The sequence below is a fragment of the Microcebus murinus genome, chromosome 23, assembly GCF_040939455.1.
Source record: "Microcebus murinus isolate Inina chromosome 23, M.murinus_Inina_mat1.0, whole genome shotgun sequence".
NCBI classification, from domain to species: Eukaryota; Metazoa; Chordata; class Mammalia; order Primates; family Cheirogaleidae; genus Microcebus; species Microcebus murinus.
The window spans coordinates 13,511,365-13,538,103 of NC_134126.1; the positions used below are offsets into that span (position 1 = coordinate 13,511,365).

The window sequence follows — 26,739 nt, forward strand, 5'->3', positions numbered from 1 at the left end:
TCAGGGATTCTACTTTAAAGTATTTTTATATATTAATAACTTCCTAAAAAGTAAATATCTATCCCTTTGCCTCATGAAAATCCGTAGTGGAGAGAAAAAGAAATTCATCCAGAATCATAAAGAAGGATCCTGGCTCTGTCATCAAACCACAGTTTGGCAAAGAGCTGGCTCTTCAGAGTTTAATACAACGCATCCCCACTGCTTGTCCAAACCGTCATCTAGTTTTTTAAAAACTCTCTCTTCTTGTCTCTCAGATAAGTATGATTTAACCTCCAAAGCATGCATGATGAACACATTACTGTTTCCGCCTCCAAGAATGTGTGTTCTTGCAATGTGAGGCCCCATTCCTGAGCTGGAGAAAGAGGAAGTGGTCACGTGCCCAGTCTCCATACAGGCATTCACCACTTCAATTTCACAGAGGACATCTCTGTTCCATAGACACAGAGAACACTGCATATCTTGGTAGCCTTCTTAGGAATGTAAAACATGGAACAGAGATAAGTCCAGTGTATAGTGGATGATTCAATGCAAATTCAATCAGCAATACCAAAAAAATAGTAAGAATAAAAATCACCACAACTTAGTGTTATCCAATGGCAAATCACCTTTATACCAGAAATGACAATGTATTAGTTGATGTTACAATTTAGAGAAACAACATATTACCATTAAATCATGAAAATGTTCATCAATCAATCAATCATCAGGTATTTATTTCAACCTGTGTCCGGTAGTGCCAGTGCTTTGGGGGTTATAAGTGAAATGGAATTAGGACTAATGGACATGGTATCATGGACAGACAGTTTAGTTGGAGAGCAAGAGCTACCATCAGGAACAAAAGAACCCAAAATCCTCCCTAGTTGAACACTGACCAGCATAGTGTGGACAGAGGAGAGACCAATATGGACTAGAGCAGATGGGAAGCATTTTAGGCCATCCCACATATGTCTGACAGACTAGCATTCCTAAAAACCAAATCTAACATGTCACTACCCTGCCAAAAACCTTTCATTGATTCCCCAGTGTCCACGGGATAATTTCTCAATTTCTGAGTGAGGCATATAAGACTTTTCATTATTTGGTTCCTCTTAGCTTCATTCTTCTGCTACAGACACTCCAAACTGGAGGATATTCTCTCTAACACTCCCCTTTACACAGTTTTCCCTCTTCCAGAAATATTTGCTCTCATCTCCCTTCCAAAATTCCATTTGCTGGGCTAGTTTCTACTTTTTCCTTTAAGAAGGAACTCAAGCATTAGCCTGCCGGGAAGCTTGCTTGCCCTGACACCCGCCCGTGTAAGCACACTCGTACCCAGCTGGACTCGTGCTCTAGCGTCTCGAAATACCTGTGCACACAGCTGTTACAGCGCCCAGCACACTGTGTTGCAATTGCTCATCTATCTATTTAACTCTGTTCCCCCATCTCATTGCCCATTTTCCAAGATCAACTTTATTGAGGTATTATTTACATATAGTGTGTCCATGTTAAGTATATATAGTTCAATGAGTTTTGACAAATAGGTACACCCACGTTACCACCACAATGATCAAAAAACAGAACATTTTCGTCACCACAAAACATACCAAATCCTCCCACTGCTCCCTTGCTTATTTTTAAAAATAAGGGGTACTGAAGTTTTAGAAAGACATTTAAATACTTGACCCTTCTATAAAGATTTCATTATTTTCAACTAAACACAGGTATTATTTATAATTTTAAAATTAAATATTTATATTTTAAGATAATACTTAGAATAGTTACAATTAATCACTACATTGAAAATGAAACTAATATTTTATATTTAACGAACTGGTTTGTTCCAACATAAAACTTACCAATGATTGTAAGATGTCAGTTGTGAATATTCAGGTGCAAGCAGTTACTTAACTAAACATGGCCAAAAAATAAAAACTCAACATTATCTAGATGACACTTTATGACCAAGTGAAATAATTTTCAAATTATAAGTTAAAAAATATATTTTTCAATTTTAAGATCATGCTTTTAAATAACTCACAGGAGAATATAGGACTCACATTTCTAGTAGTATGGTGAACTGAACACCCTAATTGTTTCTCCTACTACAAACAACTAAAAACTGCTTGAAAAAATAAAACTAAAATATCTTTTTTAATATATTGATAGGCTGGCAAAAAATTAACAACTCTTAAAAGCCAAAACCTAAATGAAAATAGAATCCACAAAAATAAGCATTAGAAGTGAGCTTTCATTTAGAGGTCATTTATCGAACCAGATAAATTTGAATTTTGTTTTTTGGGACACTTGTTTAACTGCCCACCAAAATTCAATTTGTATTTCCCCTTCCATAGTATTGAGCCATCACTGGTAAGCAGCTACTCAGCCAGGGAGTATGTTTCCCCAGTCTGCATCCCCAACATCTTTGTGGGGCAATGAGACATGCAACTGAACTTGGCAGTGAGCTCCTCTCTCCCAGGGCTTTGCATCCTGGGAAGAGAAATATGAAAATATGGGTGGCTGGGGGAGGGGAGGACCAGTTTGGAATTGGTGCCACGGGTAGTAGTACCCTGAGCAGTTCCTACTGGCTTGGTTCCTGTCCAATTTCCAAGCCTAGTTCTCCAAACTTCTCATTAATTCTGTGAGCTTCCCAACATCCTCTAATAATTTTCCATTTTGTTTAAATTAGGCAGAGTTAATTTCTGTTGCTTGTGACTAAAAAGCCCTAACTGATGCACTTAGCTTCATGCTGTCAAACAAGGAATTTATATAATTTTACTTATTATGATTCCATTCTTAGGACTCAACTTTCTCACCATTATTTGATCTCCCATTTAGGTTTGCCTACAAGGAGAAGGTGTATTAGACCTTCTATTCCAGGAGGTGAAATTCTTCTACCTGTCTTTATCAATTAAGGGATTGCTATTTTCTTTTTATACATCAGTTGCATAAATTTAATTCATGTGAATTTACCCCAGAAAGACAGATCTGCTGTCAGATATCTGAGAAAATAAAATTTCTAAGCTTGTAAGCTGAGAACCAGACACTAGACAACCACCCAATTAATGAATATTACCCAGGGAGACCACTCAGAAAATAGTTGCTGGTCTTTCTGGTAGCCAGAACTAGTCTGTGTTTTCCCGATTACATTCCTAATACCACATTCTGATTATATTCCTAATACCATATTGGTTGTTTTAAAGTTCTTGCTTTTGTACCTCTCCCTAAGATGTTCTTTCCCATGCACTAAAACCTCTAGCCTTCATTTTATTTTGCGGGCTGATAAGATGGGTATATGCCAAGTTCAGTGAAGGGCATATCCTAAGCTTTCCAGGTCCAAGTTTACTCCATTCTCTTTGCCAATCATCCTTTTATAACTCTTCCTTCAACTATGGCTATAGGGAAATGGTTCTTCAACATCTTACCATTATGTATAACTTAACCTCAAACACGTAATAAAAATAAAAGCCATAATTTATAATTTCCACTGAAGGAATAAGAGTATTTGTGTGTGTGTGTGTTGTGTGTCTTGCATGAGCATACGCGTGCACACGCGCACACACACGTTCACATACAAATACTAACATTTGATATAAATCAAACTGAAACTTCAATAATAATAGATTTGAGAGAGAAAAGAGTCACAGACGGGCATCCTTGAGAGAGAAGGCAGGACTGGGCTATGCCACCGGTTATACCTCAGGCTAAAATGCGAATTATAGGCAGATGAGCCTCAGATCATTATTTTTTAAGCCCTGGCTGTCAATGTTGCCTCCTTTGCCTAAATGCCTAAATCAATGTGCAATCATTAATGTCCAAGGGACATGGCCCTGACTTACTGTTCTCCAGTCTCAGCTGTACCTATGGCCCCTGAATAAAGATTTCCCAAACTGGCCTGTGGTGCTGGCTACACTGAGAATTATAAATCTCAGATACAAGCAAATATAACATCGTAGCAACTTTGCCAGAGTTATCTTACCTCCTCTGTCTTTAAAACTTCCCATATTCGAGCATGATCTTCCACCAGCCAGTGTCCTGTCCCTTCTACCTTGGTGGAAAGTTTGAATTTAGACACCATTTGGGTAGGCTCTCCCACTGGTTTCCCCTCCATCTTGAAAGAGGCAGGCAGGAGGCATTACGGATCTGTGTGGGAGAAGGAAGTGTCATCCAGGTTAAAACATTAGAAACATAAAAAGAAATATGAGCAAATTATCATGCTTGGATTGTGAATAATGAGACTATTGAAGACAGCATCACAACAGGCATCAACTTTTATGGCCACTTTTACATTCTAATTATTCATTATTGGTATGTTAATGCAGGCTTTGGCAAATAGAGATGTGTTTTGATAAAGGACAAAGTGATACAAATTTTAAAGCAAAGCAAAAGCATCATCTGCCTGTTACATCTGCTCATCACTTTGCTTTGACCCTCTCAGGAGGCGTGTACATGTAAGGCCAATCTAAGTGGTGTATTGGTATTTCCGTGCCATCTGGTACATGTGGGAGAAGCATTGGCTAGGGTATCAGGAGTTTTATTGTTCAAACATCTATTGTGCACTTGCTCGTTCGAGGCTGTATGCTAAGCATACACAAATAACTCAGTGATTTGGCTGTTAACCTTAAGAAGCTTAGAACCTCAGGACAGAAAGGTTGTAAACCAGTATTAATGATATGGTGTATTACAATGCAGAGTGAGAAATAACACAATAATCGTGTTGCAATGGAATCACAGAGATTCTCTTTGACATCAATTGGCTGTGTTGCCTTCTTGGGCGTTGGTTCATCAGCAGTTGCTATAAGACATTATTTAAAAATCGATACCAGTTCTCTAAGGTCTACTTCCTTGACATGTTTCCATCTGCCACTGGCTCATTCAGAAGCTCATCGTATCTTGCCTGGCTCAGCACCATAATGTCATGAGGAGTTCCTGGAATTTATCCTTCTCATTTTTTCTAAACATCAAACTAGTTAGTGATGTTCCATCTACCTAAAACTTTTCCTAGAGAATAAACTCTAAATTCCTTCACAGGGCATCTAAGGCTCTTTGTGTCTGGCTTCTGCCACCTCCCTTCTCCCACCCCATGCGTTCACTGCTGCCCCGTCAGCCACTCTGTTGCCGCCACTTTAAAGTATCCTGGATCCCAAATACATCCGGTACCTACAGCCTCAGTTTGTGACATTTCTCTCCAATCCCCACCCCAAGAGAGAGAATAGAGGCCTTCCTCCTTTGTTACTCTCTCTATGTCCTCTGGACAGACTTCTGTCATGTCACCTATAACACATTTGTATTTATTTGCTTTCAACTCTATTGTCACCTTTTACTCTTATAACCATTTTGAGACTAGACATGACGTCATATACAGAGTAAATACTGAATAAATGTCTGATGAAACAGGTAATTCAATCATTCAGTAAATCGTAAGAATCCAGTGGAAATGAGGTAGCAGATCTAATATATTCAAGCAACAGATGTCAAAGTCGAGTTACCTCTTCCTTTTAACGTTTTCATTGACTCAGTGTGCTATACGTTCTTCATAAGAAAGCGACAAGTCTAACATCCATCATACACCCCCAAGCATCTAATACTACAAGATGGAATGGTTTATTAGTTCACAACAGACTAGTTTTTGTGCAAATGTCTTCAGGGAATTGAGTTATGTCTACAAAAAACAGGTCTTATGCTTACACAGCCCATTACTCAAATAAAAAGAAATGGAAATTGATCAGAGGGGCAGGGGTGACCAGTCAGAGGAGTGACTTTCCTGCCTCGGAGACGCATGTGTAAGCCATGAAGAGCAAGCCCATCTGCTTGCGGAGAGCAACGATGAGAAAACTGATAACCAAAACCATCCCGAAGTACTTGGAAACATGGAACACTTAATACACTCCCATTTCAAACCAGGAAACAAAGTCTACAAAATAAATTAACAACGTTCCTCTGAGTGGACATGCTAATAAATGATGCTGACACATACATGCAAGGAAATAAACAAAGCAGAGTCATGTGGAGGTTTCAGTCTTGAAAAAGAGGAAATTAAAATAAACAGGCAAAATGGAAACAGGCCAGATTAGTAGAGAAGGAAATTCCATTGTTATTGTTAGATAATACTGTAAACAACAACAAATAAATCAAAACAAAGTAGGAAAACTACATAAAATGGTTTTGGCTGTCTCCTTCATATATCATGGAAACATAACTGGATAAAACAGACAAACTATAAAATCTCAGGGGTACAATGGAACATCTGTAAGCCTAATGTATCCCAGTGACCCCACAGCTTACTCTAGTGTCTGCCCACAGCTGCTTTCTCATCTCCGCAGTGTGGGTGAAAGTTGGCAAATTTTCAGTGTTGCAAACTGAATTCTACTGTGCACTGGCTTCCTGCAGATTGCTCCTTACTCCATTTGGAAAGAAGATGCAATCTGAGTTGTAAACCATTCCAAAACGCTGGGGAACTAAGGAGGACTTAGAGAGGCAGCCAGCTCTTACGAGGATATTCAAGCATTTTGAGATCTGAGACTTGAGGCCTTTTTCACTGGGAAAACTGGATATCCACATGCAGAAAAATGAAACTAGACCCTTATCTCTTGCTATGTACAAAAATCAAATCAAAATGGATTAAATATTTAAATCTAAGGCCTGAAACTATAAAACTATTGTACTGAAAGAAAACATTGGGGAAATGCAATCACAGGAAACCAAAACAAAATTGGACAAATGGCATCACATTAAGCTAAAAAGCTTCTGTACAGCAAAGGAAACAATCAACAAAGTGAAGAGACAACTCACAGAATGGCAGAAAATATTTGCAAACTACCCCTCTGACAAGAGATTACTATTAATAACTAGGATATATAAGAAGCACCAATTACATAATAGGAAAAATTCAAATAATCCAATTAAAAATGGGCAAAGGATCTGAATAGACATTTCTCAGAAAGAAGACATACAAATGGCCAACAGGTATATGAAAAAAATGCTCAACATTATTAGTCATCAGAGAAATGCAAATCAAAACTGCAATGAGATGTTATCTCACCCCAGTTAAAATGGCTTTTATCAAAAAAACAGACAATAACAAATGTTGGCAAGGATGTGGAGAAAGGGGAACCCTCGTACACTGTTGGTGGGAATATAAATTAGTGCAACTATTATGCAGAACAGTTTAGAGGTTCTTCAGAAAACTGAAAATATAACTACCATATGACCCAGCAGTCCCACTGCTGGGTATATATCAAAAAGAAGGGAAATTGGTACATCAAAATGATATCTGCACTTCTATGTTTATTGAGGCACTATACACAATAGCCAAGATTTGGAATCAACTCAGTGTCCATCAGTGGATTAATGGATAAAGAAATTTCAGTACATATATACCATGGAATAGTACATAGCCACAAAAAGAAATGAAATCCTGCCATTTGCAACAACATGGATGGAAATGGAGAACATTATGTTAAGTGACATAAGACACACAGAAAGACAAATCTCCATGTAAATACCATTAACATGAGCCCATTCAACAGCACCACTGGATAAGAAGAAATCATTGTAAACCCAAAAGCAGAATTTTCTATTCTAGTTAAGAATTGATCTAAAATATCATAAGCCTTATGAGGGTTTTTGGAAATTAGTTTGAAAAACTGTTATCCCAAATATCTGATACCCAAAACAGAATTTTGTTTAAACCACTGGATGCTAAAATCAGTCTTACATTGGGAGTGAGGTGGTGAAAAGAAGCTGTATGTATATAAAGGCAAACATCTGATTAAAGAACACAGAAACAAAATTTTTCTCAAAAGTTAAAAAAGAAAATTGCTCAGGAACTTTTTTCTAACTGAAAAAGGGTTATGATTGTACACTATCTCTACTGCATGAAGCAGAGAAGTAAAATTAAAACAGGGAAGACAGGTCTGATAGAATGGAAGAAAGATGCTCTCACTTGACACTGAGAAATGATCTGCAGATGAGAAAAGACATGCAAGGGTTATTGAGGTCGTGTTGCCTTCAAGTCCCACAGCACTGACATCTCCGCCAAAGCCCGAGGGTTTTTTATTAAGATTTTTAAGGTTAAGTTAAATGCAAAGATCATTATAATCAAAATTTATAAATCTTAGCTGCCTTAGAAGAAATTACTAGCAGTTAAAAAATGGCGAAAATAATTATAATATGACCATTATCAATGAGAAAGTATATATTTCCTCAAATAAATGTATTTATTTAAAATTAGTGCTTTTAAAGTCTGTGTCTTCTTTTTAAATATTTACTAATACTATACTTATGATATCATATCTATAACATAATCATAATTATGATATAACATAATCATAACATATGATTATATTAATATATGATTGTGTTATGAGTAATATAACATATTAATATGTTATATAATATAACATTAATTATGTTAATTAATGTTAATATAATCATAATAACTTAATTTCTTCTATTCCTTCAAAAATAAGTAATGACTGAAGGTCATAACATTTTCCACGGTCATCACAAAGGACCCAGTTGATGGCTTCGGTGATCATTAGGCACCAAAAGTCAAGGAGCAGCTTCTCAGAGGTTAACCTTGAAAACTTAAGTATTAAGTAACAATCTAAGAACACAAAAACGTGCCATTATTAGTGTCTGTTCTTGCCATTTGATAAAAATTATCCATAACTCCCATGGATACCCTTTTTTGGAACATGGCTTTAAAAACAAATGCTAGGGTACAACTTCACTCAAGTCTATATTTATTTTATTAACTCCATGCTGGACTTTGTTTGATAAGTCAATCTGTACTTTATTAAATTTGACTTTCCTTCTGATGATAATATATAGTATATGAGACATCCCTCATAAATCATTATTTTTTTTCTCTTCCCTCTCCTCTTTAAATACTTTGGAAGGGAAAAAATGTGTTTTAAATTCAGAACCTTACTAGAATTGTTTGGTGGTTCTTATCTTTATCTGCTAGGTTTGTGTTTTTCTTCTGCCCCAGCAGATTCCATTATAAGTGTTAATAATACAATGTTTCTGCTTTTTTTCCTTTACACACATAAATTCTTGCTTCTACCTGAATAAATATTTTGATTTTTTTTTAGCTCAATGCAGATTTTTTCTAATCTTGAAAATGTCTGGCATTTGCCCTGTTGCAGTCCCTTCCCATGATTATTTGTTTTTCTGCCATTTCTTTCCTCCAACCTTCTCTCCTCCTCATTCTTCTTCCTAATGAGCTCAGGTCCTGTCCAGATAAGACCGGTTTGTTTATTTTTATCTCCTACTACCTTCAACTCTTCCTCCTAGAAAGCTATCAAGAACAGTCTTTGCATTTCAGTTTTACTCAAAGGTTGAGAATTTCATAGGGCAAAAAGCACGGAAATTTGACCTGGGTTCAAATCATGAGTTCATTCTCTGTGTAACCACTCAGCAAACCATTTCACCTTTCTCAGCCTCAGTTTCCTTATCTTTAAAGCGAATAGACTACAAGACTGCTGAGACCTTCCTACAGTTATAAAATAAAGCACTCACTTCCCTCAGATGTAGAAAGTAAAACTAATATTCGCTGAATTACTTTAATTATTTTTCCAGTAGAGCTGAGGGATTTATACTACTAAACAAAACAGTGAAAGGTGATTTCTGTGTGTCATATATTGTACTTACTCCCACATTATTCATACACTATTCAAAAATCAAATTTTATTGTAGTTTCTTTGCATTCATGGATATAATATGACTTTTGACTATTCAGAGACAATCCAAAACTCTCTGACATGGACTCAATTGTAAGTTGGCTGAGGTTTTGTAAAGCTGGTGTTTGGACATGCTCATCAATCCTTAGCATCCAAATCCTGGTTCTGCAGTGGAGTTCACCAATCATGATCGCTATTATGATGTCTACAAATTCAGTGATCCGAGATGGTCTCAAGATACAGCCTCCCAATCGCGGGAGGCACACTACAGTGGTCTTACAAGGGGCTACTCCTCTAAAAACAGGGAATTAGCTGTCCAGAATCAAAGATTACTATACAGAAATGGAAACTGGGGTGCACACAGACATCAGATGGGAAGGAATCCAGGACGCGATGGCACAGAGAGAGACTCCCAGTGCTGGGCAGCATCTGTCCTGGGGAAAGAGGCACATCAGACCGTTCCATGGCAATACCAAGCACTGGCTGTGTTTGAAGTGACAACGTATGTCATTCTGCCAGGAAGTAAGATCCTCATTGTCTCTTTCTGTTTGGAATCTCAACAGCATTTCTAGTCTATCTAAGGCAACTCACTTATATTCTGCATGTTGCTTTCTTTGCTTTCCACAACTTACTCTGGTCTCCCCTGCTAGACTGCCAGCTCTTTGAGAGCCAGATTAGACATAAACTTATTATACTGCTTCAACTTTTTACAAAACTGCATCACCCTTTTCAAAAATCATTTTTTCTTTTTTTATTTAAAAAAACTTGACTGGAATAAGAGATTAAGCATTTACCATTACGATGTATTTTGGAATTATGTCAATCATTGAGCAACCATTTTCAAAGGAATTTTAATTATGTAGTGTCTCCCTGAATGTTGAGCAAGGTTGCACAATAGTGCCTGCAGAATTAGAAGAGACTTTCTCTAAAAGCAACTATCTCCTGTTAAGTGTAGAAAATTAAAGAAGTGCAAGACATTCCTCCTTTATTTGCATTAATATTTTCAAAAGGCTGGTCCAACTGGATGTCAAACTTTGTACTTTCCCTCCCCTCACTGATAGTATTTGGCAGAAGTTTTTAATATTAAAAAAAAAAAGAAAAACCCAGAGTGAGTTTGTAGCCTTGTGAACCTCCCTGGAGAAATGCTGCTCTTTGCTCAGCAATTCCTGCTCCGCACAGACAGCCAACACAAGGAAAACAGTTGGGCTCCCTTCCTGGTCTCCATTCAGGGCAGCGGTCTGGTAACAAATCTGCAAAGACAGACGTGGGGGAGGGAGAGGAAACCCGAACAGAACAGAGCTGAGATCACAAAAAATCCTTCAGCATTCGGAGAGATAGAGGGAATTCTAGGAGACTGAATTTTTTCTGTCCTTTTATTACAATAAAAAAGCTCAGTGATTATGTTGCTTGAAAGCTTAGAATGAAACAAAAACTGTAAAACATGACTGTCCCGGGGTTAAATGTTTCACAATTCTGTAAACTCCAGCTTTAACTGGCTGAATGTGGGAAAAATGCAAAAATCATTAGGAGAGCATCATCCAGCTCAATAGTCACGGGCTAATTTTTATCTTCAAGTTGGAGGAATTTAAGCTGTTTCGGGTCGCAGCCACCCTTTAGGTCTCAATAATGACGACAGCAACATGGACATGACCTTCCAACACAGTGCATTCAGCACTGGCCGTGCCAGGTACTCGGCTAGCACTTCACAAGCCTCACATCCTCGGAACAGCCTCAGAAGTTCAAACTGAGAGAGATTAAGGAATAAGTCCCAGGGTTTCTCTCAAGTCCTCCTGACCCCAGAGCTGGGCCCTTCCCACTCCGCTCCACTGCTATCCTGTAATAAATAGTCCATGTTCCATTTACAAAATAACATCATATAGATGTTTGAAAAGTGAGAATCTGAGGCCTTGAAAGGATTCAGAAGTAGGCTTCTCACGGGAGGAATACAAAAATCCAAAAATGTTAGACTGTGGGGAAATAAATTAGTTTAGTTTACCAGTTAATGCAGAAAATCATTTTAACTAGTTTCCAAATAGACTAGTCTTTTTATTAATACATTTCAGGTTAAAGGGCCATCTGATCTCAGTCTTTTACGTTACCATACACGGAAGTTTAATCCATTTAATTACAGTCACTTTACTAGGCCATAGGAAAATGGAAGGTCCCAACAGGGGGAATCTCTTTCAAGAACACCCTTCTGGCTCTAGGCCAATCCTGATCCTCTCTCGCAGTCACCAATAGCAAGGACACCACGATTTTCACTTACACCATATACTGCTAAATGTCATTCCTCTCTCATTGGATCAGACAGCACCTTGCCCCACACAGAGGATTCTTTGAGTAGTTTCACGTAGGAGTGATTAAGTTAGGGTTGCTGAATACCAAGACGCCATCTTGCAAGACTAGGTGCAAGGAGCTTTATATTGAGGGCAGCATCTGTATCCCCATCTAACTATGTTTCTCCTTCCCTGATCTTGACCTCTGGAGTAGGAGCAAATCCCCATGAGTTGTGCTAAGGGCAAAGGGTCCCACACTCACCCAGCAGCGGAGAGGGAGGGAAACGCGTTCCTCGGTTGCAGTCGGTTCTACTACCGGCTCAACGTGGCAAACCTTTCCCATGGGGGATAAAAAACTCAGTGACCCAGAAGAACAGAGGAAGACTGAGAGACAATGAAACCAAGAAGGGAAAACCTCCAGAAATGCTGCTTCCTGACTCTGCCTCCTGTACAGATCTTGTGAGCTTCTCCCCTGGTGACCTGTGTGGCCTGAGTGAACACAAAGTCAAACCCAAACCTTACGGAATTCTAAAACACCCTCCCAAAGGCTCAAGCTTGCCATAGCATAGTGACGTTTTTATCAGTAAATTCAGTAAAAACTGTTACATTGGTCATGTTCCACATAGATTAGAGAAGACACCATCTGTTTTTAATGAGAGCCCATTTGTCTCTTAGTGAATCCTATAAGGACTCTCCAGTTTCTTTTTTTCATTTCTCCCATGTTTTTTTTCCCCTCTAACTTCAAGCTCTTTGAGGGTGTCCGTACCATAGAGAATGCATCCTGCATTCATGTGCGTGGTGGATGGGAGGCAGCTATTGAATCTAACCTCCATAGTCCATTAGAAATGAAACCCTCCCACTATTTTGGAGTGAACCAAGAGGTCTTAAGCCTCAAGGAGGCCGTTGAAAACCTAATTCGATTCTCAAATTTCAAACAGGTTTTGAAAACATATTTGGAAACTGCTTTGCATAGCAACAGAGTCAGCAGTGTTTTCAACTGAGCCTGTGGGGAGGACATGGCTGGGATATATTAAATGTTACTGCATTAGAACCTACTTTTTCTTGAAAATTGCAAATATTCCTAGCAGGACTAAGCCTGGATTTCTCATCAGGCCTTCAGAACAGCACCAGCCATCCGTCACAGTCTTTTCAAAGCCTGCATCAAATGGCTTATGTACATCTGCAGGGCTTCTGTGTTTGATCCCAGATTATGTTTTTGCTAAGGTTAAGGGTTAGAGTTTTGACAGATGTGGCTGTGCTCTAATTGGCCCATTTTATCTGCCCTTTTTCCGCAAACGAACAGTATTTGATAGCCAAGTTTGTGAAATGCCTCAATTTCAATATCAGCACATGAGGGTGGATGGAACGTAGGCCTGAACACTCAGTTGGGTGTCAGCTTCAGTTTCCGAGCCCGTATGAAATCCATTCCCACATCTGTCTGAAGGGAAAGAGGATCATTTCATTCTGTGTTACCATTTCGTTCTAACTAGGTTACAGTTTCTTTTCTCTTTATTTTTCCCTCCTCAAACTTCTACAGGACTTTTCACTTTCTCCATTTTTTTTCATTGCCACAGGTTGACTTTGCTATTTCCCATAAATCAAAGTAGAAACTGAACTAAGATTGTGTCTTGGATTCAGACCCCTTAGCACAATAGCCATTGTGCAAATTAAAGATTTAGCATCCCTGACCTCCTGGCTGGGGGGGGGGGGGAGGGTTGGTCATCGGTGGGCCAATCTGACTGACGTACTGCAACAGGATGGCAAACTTGCAGGGACAGGACAGGCAGTTTGTTTACATCTCACCTAGCACCATGTTATGCACAGGAGGGAAGAAGGTCCTAACGTTTTACTTACTTGTGGCCTAATCACTGCGCCAGGTGTGTACGGGGCAGGGTGAATCAAAGATAAATAAGCAAGTTTCCTCCATGAATTAGCCTACAAGCTGGGAGTTCTTAATATACATTACTGAGAATTCCACATGATCATATGAGGAGAAAGAGATACATTCCAAAATGATAGGGCATATCTCAAAATGATAGGATGGGTGTTAGAAGAGAGAAATGCACACATGTGTTACATTGAGGACTCTGTGAGATTAAGTGTGAATTCCCTACTCAGATGAAACTAAGCTCAGAGAAGTTAAGTGGACTGCCCAAGGTCACACAGCAGAGTCCAAATTTGAAAACAGATTTCTCTGACTCAGAACAAAGCTTTCCTTTTAAGTCATGGCCTTTCAAAATTTTCACAGATTTGTAGCCATGTTAATTTCTGGCTTCGTTAACTTTAATGCTTAAGGAGAAATACTAACTCTCTATCATAAGGCAGTGGGGGAGAGGCCTACTGGATTATCTGACATTTGTGCTTCCTTATCTGTGCTCCCTTATCTCCCAACGCTCAGCGCCAGCTGCTTCTGCCTCCCTTCAGATGCTACTTCGCCAGCTCCTCCGCATTCTCTGCTGCCTATCGGGCTTCCTCTGCTCTGCCCACCAGAGCTAAGTAAACAATTATCCCACTATTAAAAAGAAGTGGCAGAAAACAGAAGCAAAATGTTGACACTGTAGTTCTTTCCCTTCTTAGTCACATATGTAAATTTTTGCTACAGAAGTACGGTCATCTTTAAGGCTAATTATTTTTTAAGCCTTCTTTAAAATGACATATGGAATCTTATAATATTCAATGACTCCTTCACTTTTGCCTCTGCTCTGGAAAGCGATGGGTTTATGATTTACAGCTGAAGTGAATTCAGTTCTCAAGTTCATTATTCCAATTGCGGTTGCCACTGACTCTGGATGCCAGCAAGATTTTCATTGTTAACTTCATTGTGGACTGAAAAACGACTTGTACACTAGTGATGCTTAAGTAGACTCAGAGTCACAACTTGTGTGGACTCATTCCATTTCTCCACTTCAGCCTGGACAAAAAGAAAGTGTGGGGTTTTATGTTTTTCTGTTTTGTGTGCCCTAAAAAAGAATTCCAGGCTCGTTAGTTTGTGAGTATGAAATCATGAACAGGATGAAGTATAGTGAAATCAGATCCAAATAGTTTTTGAGGTCTTACCTGAGAAATAAGTACATCGATTAAGTCAGCCTAGCAATCTGTCAACAGGCTGTCTGGGTGAAGGTTGATTAAATCTCTCTCCCCTCCTGTTTCCTTGCCACAGACCTCCAGAGTTGTATAGATTCTACTCCAGCTCCTACTGGACCAATTAGTCAAAATTATGCTCTGTACTCTCCAAACTAAAATCTGGCAACACTAGCCTTCCATGTATAATGGACTGTCATACCTGGTCTCACACAACCACAAAGGAAATTGAAACAGAAAGGCATGGCCTTGGTTACACTGAAGCAGTACGTTAGCAGTGGCATCAATTTTAAATGTTAAGAGTCTCCAATGCTTTAGTCTGAGCCATTGGACCAACCTAACACACTCCCTCTATCATCTTAGGGGAGGAGGTGGCAAGTTAAACTCCTTTGTGATCCGCTGTGGCTGGAACAGGCCGTGTAGGCACCTTCCTCTGGGTCCTGCTTAGGACTTCTAGCAGAGAACTCCTGTCTCTCGGTCTGAGTTTTTAAGAGAGAAGTTGCTTTGTATCACAGCCAAAAGTCACAGGAATGCCTGACACGGTGCCCAATGTGGAACAGGCTTTATACAACAGAGAAATTGTCAACACCTTTATAAAGTTTCCTTTTACCAACTCCAATACCTTGCTCCTCAAAACACACAAGCACAATTTTAATGAGGAGTAATTTATATATTTATATATTTCATGTTAAGACTATATTCTATGAGTTTTCACAAATAGTATACACCCATATTACCAACACTAAAGTCAAGATATAAAACATCTCCACACCTCAAAAGGTCACTCTCTAAAGCCCCTTCTCAATCGGTCTCACCCTATCACTGGCCCCGGGCGACCACCAACTTGCTTGCTGTGAATATATGTTTTTCTTTTCTAGAGCTTGATGTCATAGAATATCACACAATATCTACTCTTTTTTGTCTGACTTCTTTTACTTATTGCATTTATTTTGAGATTCATGCATGTTGGTATATGTTTAAGTAATTTATTCCTTTTTATTGCTGAGTAGTATTCTGTTGTTAAACGTTTTATTTCTATATTCACCTGTTGGTAGACATTCATGTTGTTTCCAGTTTGGGTTACTTTAAATAAGGTGAGAGGAATATTTGTGTACAACTCTATATGTGTACATATGCTCTTGGACAAATACCTGAGTGGAATCGCTGAATCGTATGGTAATCGTATGTTTAACTTTATAAGAAACTGCCAAAGCTATTTTTCAAAGTGGTTGTACAATTTTATATTCCCATCAGCAGTGTATGAGAGTTTCAGTTGTTTCACATCCTCACCAACAGCTGGTATTTTTGCTCCTTTAATTTAACCCACTCTAATATTCTACTGGATGTACACTGTATTACCTTGTGTCTATAATTTTCATTTCCCTAATGCTGAATGATTTTGAGCATTTATTCATGGATATACTATATATCTTCTTGGCAAAGTTTGTTCAAATATGTCCATTTTTATTGACTTTATAATTTGTCTTATTAGTGATCTGAAAGAGTTCTATACATATTCTGGATACCAGTCCTTATAATATGAAATAATATATAATATATATAATTTCAATATATCTATTATATAAAATTTTCTCCCAGACTGAGAACAGCCTTTGCATTTTCTTACTGATATCTTGTGAGGAGCAAAGGTTTTAAATTTTGATGTAGCCCAATTTGTAAACTTTTTATTTTATGTTAATGTTTTTTTGTGTCCTAAGAAATCTTTGCCTATCCAAAGGTTATAAAGTTTCTTCTAGAAGTTGTATAGTTTAAATTTACATTCAGGACTATGATCTATTTCAAGTTAACTCTTATGTATGACAAAGTAAGGATTGAGGTTCATTTTTTTCTATATAGATAACAAATTGTTCCAGATCATTTATTGAAAAGGTAATCCTATCCATACTGAATTACCTTGGTATCTTTATTGGAAATCAATTGACCATATATGTATAGGTCTATTTCTGGTTTCTCTATTGTGTTTCATTTATCTATGTGCCTAAATTATGCCAATAACACACTGACTTGATTACTATAGCTTTATAGTAAGTGTTAAAGTCAGTAAGTATAAGTCTTCTAACTTTGTTCTTTTTCAAAATTGTTTTGGCTATTTGTAGCACTTAGATTTCCATATAAATTTTAGAATTAGCTTGGAAATTTCTGTAAGAAAGTCTGCTTGGGCTTTTAATGGAATTTCATTAAATCTAGAAATGGATTTGAAGAGAACTGAAAACATAACAATAGTGAATATTCTAAACCATAAACATGGTAAATCAATTCACTTAGATCTTTTTTAATTTCAGAAACAAATGTTTCTAGTTTTCAGGGTAGAGGTCTTGCACATATTTTATTTACTTTAACCCCAAAACAATTTTATATATATTGGAATTGGCTAATACAATTTTAGAGGCTGAGAAGTCCCACCATTTGCCATCCACAAAGACCAAGGAGAACCAATACTGTACATCCCAGTCCAAGTTCAAAGGCCTGAGAGCCAGGAAAGCTGATGATGTAATCTCCAGTCTGAGTGCAGGAAAAGACTGATGTCCCAGTTTGAAAACAGGCAGAGAGGGTGCATTCTCCCTTATCTTGCCTTTTGTTCTATTCAGACCTCCAACAGATTGGGTTAGAGGAGGCCCATCCACATTGGGGAAGGCAATCTATTTTATTCAGTCTACCCATTCAAATGTTAATCTCAATCAAGCATACCCCAAAAGTAATGTTTAACCAAATATCTGGGCATCCTGTATCCCATTCAAGTTGATACATAAAATTAACCATCACACCCCTGTATTTCATGTTTGGGATGCTATTGAAATGATACTATCTTATTTTTAATTTCAGTTTCTATTTGTTTATTGCTAACATATACAAGTACATACATATAGAAATTTTTGCATTTTGATTTTGTATCCTGAAATCTTGTTAAAATCACTTATTTGTTCCAGTAGTTTTTTGGTACTGGAACAAATAAGTTCCAGTACTGGAACAAATCATGAGGATTTGCCACACGCTTGATCATGCCATCAGTGAATAAAGATAGCTTTACTTGTAGCTTTCTAGTTTGTATCAGATATCATTTGCCTTTTGCCTGACAAAATTCCTTCAACATATGTTATGTGTAGGTGTGATGGCCAAAAACTCTCACTTTTCTTTGTCTAAAAAAGGATTTGGCTGAGTGTCATGGCTCATGCCTATAATCTTAAAATTTGAGACGCCGAAGCAAGAATATTGCTTAAGGCCAGGAGTTTGAGACAAGCCTGGGTAACATAGCAAAACTCCATGTCTAAAAAATATACATATATATTTTTAATTAGCCAGTCATGGTAGTACATGTCTATAGTGGCCAGCTGCTCAAGAGGCTGAGGCAAGAGGCTCACTTGAGCCTAGGAGTTTGAGGCTGCAGAGAGTTATGGTCATGCCATTGCATTTTAGCCTTGGCAACGGAACAAGACCCCAGATATAAAAAATTAAAAAATGAATATATAATAAATAAATAAATAATTTGTCTTCATGTTTGAAAGGCATTTTCACTGAGTTCTATGTTGACAAAATTTTTCTGAGCACTTTAAAGATATTATTCTCTTCAGTATGTTTAAAGATGTTTTCTAACTTGCATAGTTTCTGAAGAAAAGTCTGTTGTAATTCTTTTTTGTTGGTCCTTTGCATGTAATGTGTCCTTTTTTTCTCCATCTACTTTTAAATTTTTTTTCAGAATTAGTAACTCTATGTGATTTGATTATAATGTTCTTGGTGCAGTTTTCTTAGTATGTATCCTGCTTCATGTTCTAAGCTTCTTAGATCTGTGAGTTTATACCTTTTGTAAGATTTGAGAAATATTTGGTCATCATTTCTTCAAATATTATTTCTGTTCTTTCTCTCTTCTCTTCTGAAGACTCCAATTTAGATATGTTAGTCAATTTTTATTGCCCCCAGGTCTTTTTGGTTTTTTTCAGTCTTTCATATCTCTTTGTGTAGGGCTCATTTTGGATAGATTCCATTGCTATGTTTTAAGGTTAATTTATCTTTTTTGTGTCGTATCCTAGTGATCATTCCCTCCTTCTTGGAATTCTCTCCATCTGCCTTGACACTGTCCTGCCCTGTTCTCTACCTTCTGCAATGCTCCTCCTCAGACTTCTTCATGGGATCTGCCTTCACGTCCAGCCCTTTAAATATCTGTGCTCTCGAGTGTTCTGTTTTAGCTGTCTTACTCTAAATTCTCTCCCTGAATTATTTCATCTACATCCATGCCTTCAACTGCAACTCACAGATGCTGAATCACAATGGTGAACAAGACGTTCATAGACCCTGCCCCTATGGGATTTATAAACTCGTGTGAGAGACGGTCATTAAATAAATGATCACATAAATAAATCATCACCATTGTGATAAGTGCCTTAAAGGGAAAGGAGGCTCTTTGAAAATGAAAGCAAGGGAGCTAAACCAAGACACAGGCAAAGTGGAGGTTTCTAAGAGGAGGAAATGTTTACACTGGCCAAAACCTGGGGTGAGGGGGACATATTCCAAGGAAAGAAAATAGCATACGAGGTGGCCTAAGCTGGAGAAATTTCATCCTGGAGAGAAGAAACAACAAGCACAAGGGTGCAGAAGTTAGAGAGTGCACATTTAGATAATAGCAAGTCATAGAAAAACTGAATTGCAGATTGGTTAAGGGAAGAGGACAAGATTCGTGAGGTATGCAGAGGCCAGAAAGCGAAAGGCATTTTCTGACATACTTTGGAGTTTGAAAGTTATGCTTACTGTTGAGCCTTTGAAAGAGTTCATCTGATAGCAGTGAGGAAGTTTACTTGATGTTAAGGAATAATAGTGTCAGGGAGACACATTTGAAAAGCTATTATAATAGGCAAATGCAAAATGAGCATCTGGCAGTGGAAATGGAAATAAGAGAAGAGAGTTCAGAAACATACAGATCAAAGAGGCTGACATAACATGAGTGGAATAAATTTGCAGGTCAGGGAGAGACAGAGGAACCAGGAGAAGATAATTCCCACTGAATGATTGGGATTACAGGAAGAAAACCAGGCTATCAAAGAGGAAGGTAAGTTGAGTTTAAGTCATGCTGAGAGTGAGCAGCCTGTGGCTCTTCCAGGTGAGTATGTTCAATAAGTGGTTAGAAACAGAGGGGTGGGATCAGGCAATAGGTCAGGTCTAGAGAATTGAAGGGGAGAGGATATCACTCTGAGCTCTCCGTGTCCACCTGCCAACTCAACCTTTCTACCTGAATATCTCAGGTTTTTATCTCTCTTCTGAATTCAATCCTCCTCCAGCGTTCTCTGTTACAGTCAATGACACCACCACCTGTCCAAAGCTCTGTCCAGATCATTCTTGACACCTCTGCCTTGCTCAGTACCCACATCCAATCAATCACCAAGTCCTGTTCTGTCCTCAAAATATATCTCCTAAAAGTCTCAAACAGACACTTCCTTGTGCTATAGCTTCCAACTTTCTAAATCAGGCCACTTTTAACTCACCAAAACTACTTCCTACTTGGTATCTACACAGAAACTCCTACTCCTTCCCCATCGAATCCACTGTCCACACATTAGGTCCCTGGACTCTACAATGAACAAAGCAGCTGCAGTCTCTGGCTCAAAGGGCCTTCCACTGAACGAAGGGAAACTGTCAATAAACACTTGCAATATGGACAGGTCAGTAGTGTGAGAGAGGAAATAGACAACTTAAGCAAACTGATCCTTTGCCGGAAAATGGCAGCCCCAAAATGTAGACCTTTGCGTGCTGGCACACCTCTGGGTCAGTTCTTACAGGTGCATATGTGGTTTGGGGCCAATGGGAATGAAATAAAAGAATGGTAGCAATGCCTGTGGGTGAAGGGGGAATACAGGAGTAATATGAAAAATTTTATTTCCAGGCATACTTGCTGTGTGGGTGCCAGAGGCATAGGATCAGCTCTCCTGTCATATTTTTTATGAGCCAGGCACAGGCAAGCTGTGTATTTCCAAGTATCTTTTTACTCTAATATTTTGACTTTAAACTTCCCAATAATGATTTTTAAGGACCTTGCTCTATCTCCCTGGTGATCTATCAGCTGTATTTTCCCCTTACTTCATTTCACAATTTTCCTTCTGCTATATATCTTAGTGAATCCTTTTGCTTTTGGCAGACTCTTTTAAGGTAATTTTTCTACCATACTTTACCTCCCATCTTCCAGTTTCTTTTCACACACATTCCCTCAGATAATTTTAAATCCTCTCTTCTTCTAATGCCACCTTCATTCAGCTTCTCTTCTCTTCACCCCACCAGACTAGGTCAACTTGCTTCTAAGACCCCCTTTTCCTTTGAAAACAGTTACTTCTTCCCAGTAAGGCTCAGGTGCGTCTCATGAAGGCCCTATGGCCTTAACAGGCATCCTCAAACTACGGCCCGTGGGCCACATGGGGGTGTTTTTGCCTGTTTGTTTTTTTTACTTCAAAATAAGATATGTGCAGTGTGCAAAGGAACTTGCATTTGATCATAGTGCATCTGTTCACTGTGCATTTGTTCATAGTTTTTTTTAAACTATAGTCCGGCCCTCCAACGGTCTGAGGGACAGTGAACTGGCCCCCTGTTTAAAAAGTTTAAGGACTCTGCAACAGAATGAAAGAGGAAGTCACAGTAAGGGCATCAGGAGGTAGAGCCAGTGCCATCAGCTTCTCCTTAGGGAGAGGCTAAATACTCCCCGATGATTGCATCTCACTAAGAGATAGATACTCGTGCACTGGGAGAGAAAGAAAACGTGTGATTTCCTCAGAATGACGTCTTTATTCAGCTGCAAGGAGAAGATGTCACACGGTAGTCAAGGCAATATTAGCAGAGGTGTGGGCCAGTTCGGCAGGTGTCTCCACACCTTGGATCATCAATCAGTGGATGAAGACCAGTAAATGACACAGAAAGCAACTAAGAAGGAACGAAATGAACAGTGTAGTTTGCCTCTAAGTGCTACCCTAGCTCAGCAGAGGGCTAGATTTCACAACTTCCCTTTCAGCTTGCTCTGCAACCACACAAGAGATGACAGAGTTGGATCAGCACTACACAGTTGAGAGCCAAGCTACAATGCTGATAATATAGATAAGATTATTGACTCCTTATTCTGAACTAAGCAGTTTGTGTGCATTATTTCACTTCAACTTCAAACTTCCTCTACGTCAGGTAGTGTTTTGTAGATGCAGACACTGTGGCTCACAGAACTGACCCTCATCACACAACCAGAATAGTGAATGCAGGATTCCAGTCCAAGTGGCCTAAATTCAAGTCCATATTCTAAGCCACTGCACCAATGGCCTTGAAAGTTCTTTGTACCCCTTAAACAATTTTAATAAACTATTTACCACTTGTCCATTTTAGGTTGATATGAAAAAAATTTTCCATTGTAGTTTAAATAGTTGCAGATGATATAATTTCTGATATATGGTACCTCTTGTACTGTTTTAAATGTATCTTAAATTTGTATTATATCACTCTTTTAAATTTATCCAGTAGAATATAAGTACCACAGCTATTTGATTTCCATTAGCATCTATTAATATTTAAAATATACATGAACAAGCTCTCTTTAACAAAAATGAGCTCTGCTCCCCTCCCCACCCCATCCTTGTCCCTCACCTAAGAGGATGTGTTTGTTCAAGGAGAGAGAGGACCTCTTCTGTGCCCATACCAAATGTCACCTCCTCTGAGAGGCTTTCTTTGATGACCCTCTTGCTTACTTTCTTCATAGAATCTACCATGATCTGAATTTATCTTGCATATTTGCTAATTTACTTATTTATGTTCTGTCTCCCCAGTTGTATATCAGCCATGAGGGCAGAGTTTATCTGAAGTATCACCATATCCCGAGTACATAATCATTCCTTTAGCTCCTTGAGATGGTATATATGTTTCACCTTTGCTAGAGTATTTTATCTTAGTGTAAAATAGTTTTAAATTTAACAGTATCATATATAAATCAAAAATGATTTTTTAAATTTCTCTGTCTATAGGCTATAAGTTAAATAATGTTTTGCTCTGTTGTATCCTCAATTATGATTAGTACATAATTGATCGAAACAACATAAATATACATTTTCATAAATAATTATTAAACATAAAAAGTAAAATTTTATTAGACCTATACTCCCTAATGATCTAGGTGGAGAAAGTATGTTTAATATCTTGAATATAAGTGACACCGATACTTTTGGAAATCACTTTGGTGCACTAGAGGTTTTTACACTTCAAACAATGAACTCTATAAGGTTCAGGCTGAGGAAGCCATAGACCTCTCTTTGTAAAGGGGGAGAAGAGCAAAGGTGAAAGGAGATCTAACAAAGCTCCTTAGCTGAAGATGTTCTTTGGTCAGTTTTAAGAAACAGTACTTATGAAAGTCAAAGATAATTGATCCTGGGACTTCTCGGCCTCCATGGCCACATTCTCCACACCCCTCACACCCCCTGTATATATAGAGAGGAAGAATGTGGCTTATACATGTGGGGTGTGTGTGTGTGTGTGTGTGTGTATGTGTGTACTTCCTATTGGTTTTCTGGGAAATCCATACCAATATAGATCTGGAAATGATATTAATACTTTGGTCTGTGAGCCAGGATTGCATGAACTAATTGGTAAAACAGTAGTAATCGTTAGCTCTTTGGTGCTGTTAAATGAAAATGAAATGCCAATAGCATCTACCACCTAACTATTTAAGATGCTAGTGATGCACAGCACCCTGAGAAACAAGGCTTACACCTAAAAGAAACAGACCTGTGCAGTCTCCACTGGTCCTCTACACCATCTTGGGAGAAAGATGTGTGAAGATCTAAGTATCAGTTCACCACCCAAGGAGAGAGGAAAGAAGGGTAGATTAAATCTCCAAAGCTAAACATCAGTAAAGATAACAGAATCAAACGTAGAATCTCCAGGACTTGTGGTCTTGAAAGGATCTCAGGCATTATCCAAACACTTGCTTTTCACAGCGAGGCCCAGAAGGGGACATTGGGCGGTAACTCGTATGTAGCATTTTATAGACTCGAATAGGTTCCAATGCAGCTCTGCCGCTTAACAGCTGTGTAGCTTTAATTTAAGCAAATTTCCTAATCTTTCTAGACCTCAGTTTCCGCATTCTTACAATAAAAATAACCATACCCACCTAGTAGAGATGGTAGTTAGGATTAAAGAAGATAAAATATAAAAAGACACTCATTTCCACTGGCTGGCTGTGGCAGTATTGTGGAAAAAATTTTACAGTGAGTCAGAGCACATAATTCTTAACTCCAGATCTTATACTTTTCTTGCTCTGCACTCCTTTGGACCTTGGTTTCCTCCAGTATAAATCAAGGGGCTTAGATTAAATAATGAACTACAAAGATTATTGCTGATTCTAAAATTTTATTTGTTGATTGATGTCTCATCAAAAGAAAGCTTCATCTTCCTTTAATCTTGGTGTGTGAATTTTATTTCTGTGATTTCATGGTGTGGAGTGTTTCTGTGTATGCTGGCAAAGCTGGAATAGATGTGACTGGTTCTCTATCTGATCTTTTATATTAAATTAGTCCTCAGTTTTAAAAAGAACAAGGTAGACCACCTTACAAAAACTGCATGTGGCCATCAGAAAGCTGAATTACATTGTCCTCTGGCACAGCGTTGAGTGTGACTCAAATGTAAAAAAATGAAAAACCTAGTAGTTGGGTTAAGTCAGTGTCACAGGGGACATCTGCATGAAATAATATATGAAGCCAGAAAATAAATATCTTCCCACAAAGAGGAAAAATTCCCCACCCATGATATGCATTCATTCAGAAAATATTTTTGAAAAGGGAGTCAAACCTTTGGATAGTAATTTCATAGATAATCACTGTGATGGAAACAAACTATATTTGTTACGGCTTAAGATTTTAGCACTTATGACACCCACAGAGGTGACCACAAGAGACAAGGATGAGCCAAGATCCCAAGATTCCTCTTAATGGTAGGTTATAGGCCCTTTTTGATTGATTCATTCATTAAGCAAATATTCATTGAGTACCTTAAGTATATGCCAGGCCCACTTCTAGGGCCTGGGGATACAGTGGTGGATAAAATATGCAAAATCTCTGCACTCATGGCATTTTAGTCCAATAGAGCTGTAACAAATAGAGCTGTAACAAAATACCATAAACCCAGTAGCTTATAAACAACAGAAATTTATTTCTCACAGTTCTGGAGGCTGAACAGATCAAGGATCCAGTAGATTTAGTGTCTGCTGAGGCCCATTTTCTGGCTCATAGGTCGTGTTTCTCTCTGTGTCTTCACACAGTGGAAAGGACAAGGGATCCCTCTGGCACCTCTTTTACAAGGACACTAATCCCATCCATGAGAGCTCTGCTCTCAGCACTTAATCACCTCCCAAAAGTCCCACCCCAAAAGCTATCACACTGGGGATTACGTTTGATCATGGGAATTTGGGAAAGGCGCATTCAATCTATAGCACATGGAAATCACATTCTAGTGGCTAATTTACCTCTTGTCCTGGAATTTGTAAAATATGATTTCAGTCAAAAGGGTCGTTTGAAAAAAATGGGGTGCTATACTTCTAGATTTTAGAAAAACGCAACATGGCTCCTTTTAAAAACCTCCATCCCACCGCCTCCAATTATCAAAGGCAAAGGAAGGCCATGCAGGTCAGAGCTATGCTGTGGACTATTCAGTGCCAACTGATTTGCATGTGGTTTGCTCGCAGCTGGTTTGCTCAGCAGGGATGAGTATCTCTAAGGCTTCGGACCTGGAATCTATAATAATCTGCAGTGGCAAAATTAAGGTCCAACAGGGACTTCCCAACCTGTTCTTTTTAAAAGAATGTCACAAAACACTTCTTTACTTTAGACTAGAAAACATCATTTCCACAACTCCATCCTGCTTTAGGAACTGGGATCAAGGTCCATATCAGACCACCATTATCTATCACCTTTGCTAACAGCCAACCTCCACAACAATGAAGATGTGAATTAAATTATTATCACGACGTTAGTTTCCTTGTCCAAAAAAACCAAGTCATCCTAGTAAAATTTGCTTAATACCAAGCCTCCGAAACCTAAGAAGAATGAGGCCCACTGATAATCACAAAGTGAGTGAATAGGAATTGTTCATATGAACGCACACACACACACACAATTATTCATTCACTCAAGCACACATGGACAGTTCCAAAGTCACAGTATTAAATCACCAGCAGGAGTTATTGCAGCTGAACTAAAAATGAATTGCTTACAACCTGAGGCTGCCCTCCTGGCCGCTGACTGTCTCCCTCCCATCAGAGTTGACAATGGCAGGCTGTCAAATGAATACCTCACAGCCTCCTCCCGCTGTCACGGGCCTCACACTGCAGCTTTAGAAAGATAAAATAATAACCATGTGTCAGTCAGCCCTTCTTAAACTAACTCTGCAATGTCTGTCAAGGCCCCTCCCAGGCCAGTGCCCGCCAGGAAATTACTACTGCCGACAAGGAATGGCCGACAGTTCAACCATAGCCCCTCACGGGGTCTCTTGGTAAGTATTTTCCTCATGTCTATGGCTCTTAAAATTTGGAAAATATTTTATGATCATTTTGATTATATGATTTAGGGTACTTTAATCCTCAGAACAGCCCTGCCAAGTACATCTGCATTGCTACTCTAGTTTTATAGGTGGGAAAACTGAGAGACCTACTCAAGACCACACAACACTTCGCATCTCTGACGAATAATTTAGCACTTGGG

General features: G+C 38.6%; 1 protein-coding gene across 2 annotated transcripts in view; it reads right to left on the bottom strand.

Moving 5' to 3' along the window:
- RGL1 (ral guanine nucleotide dissociation stimulator like 1) overlaps positions 1–26,739 on the bottom strand; it is a 244,339-nt gene that overhangs the window by 160,467 nt on the left and 57,133 nt on the right. For both annotated transcript variants that reach the window (XM_012736017.2, XM_012736000.2), the window contains exon 2: positions 3,956–4,119. In XM_012736017.2, the coding sequence (XP_012591471.1) occupies positions 3,956–4,087 (132 nt within the window). In that variant the 5' untranslated portion in view covers positions 4,088–4,119. The remainder of the gene's footprint in view (positions 1–3,955; positions 4,120–26,739) is intronic.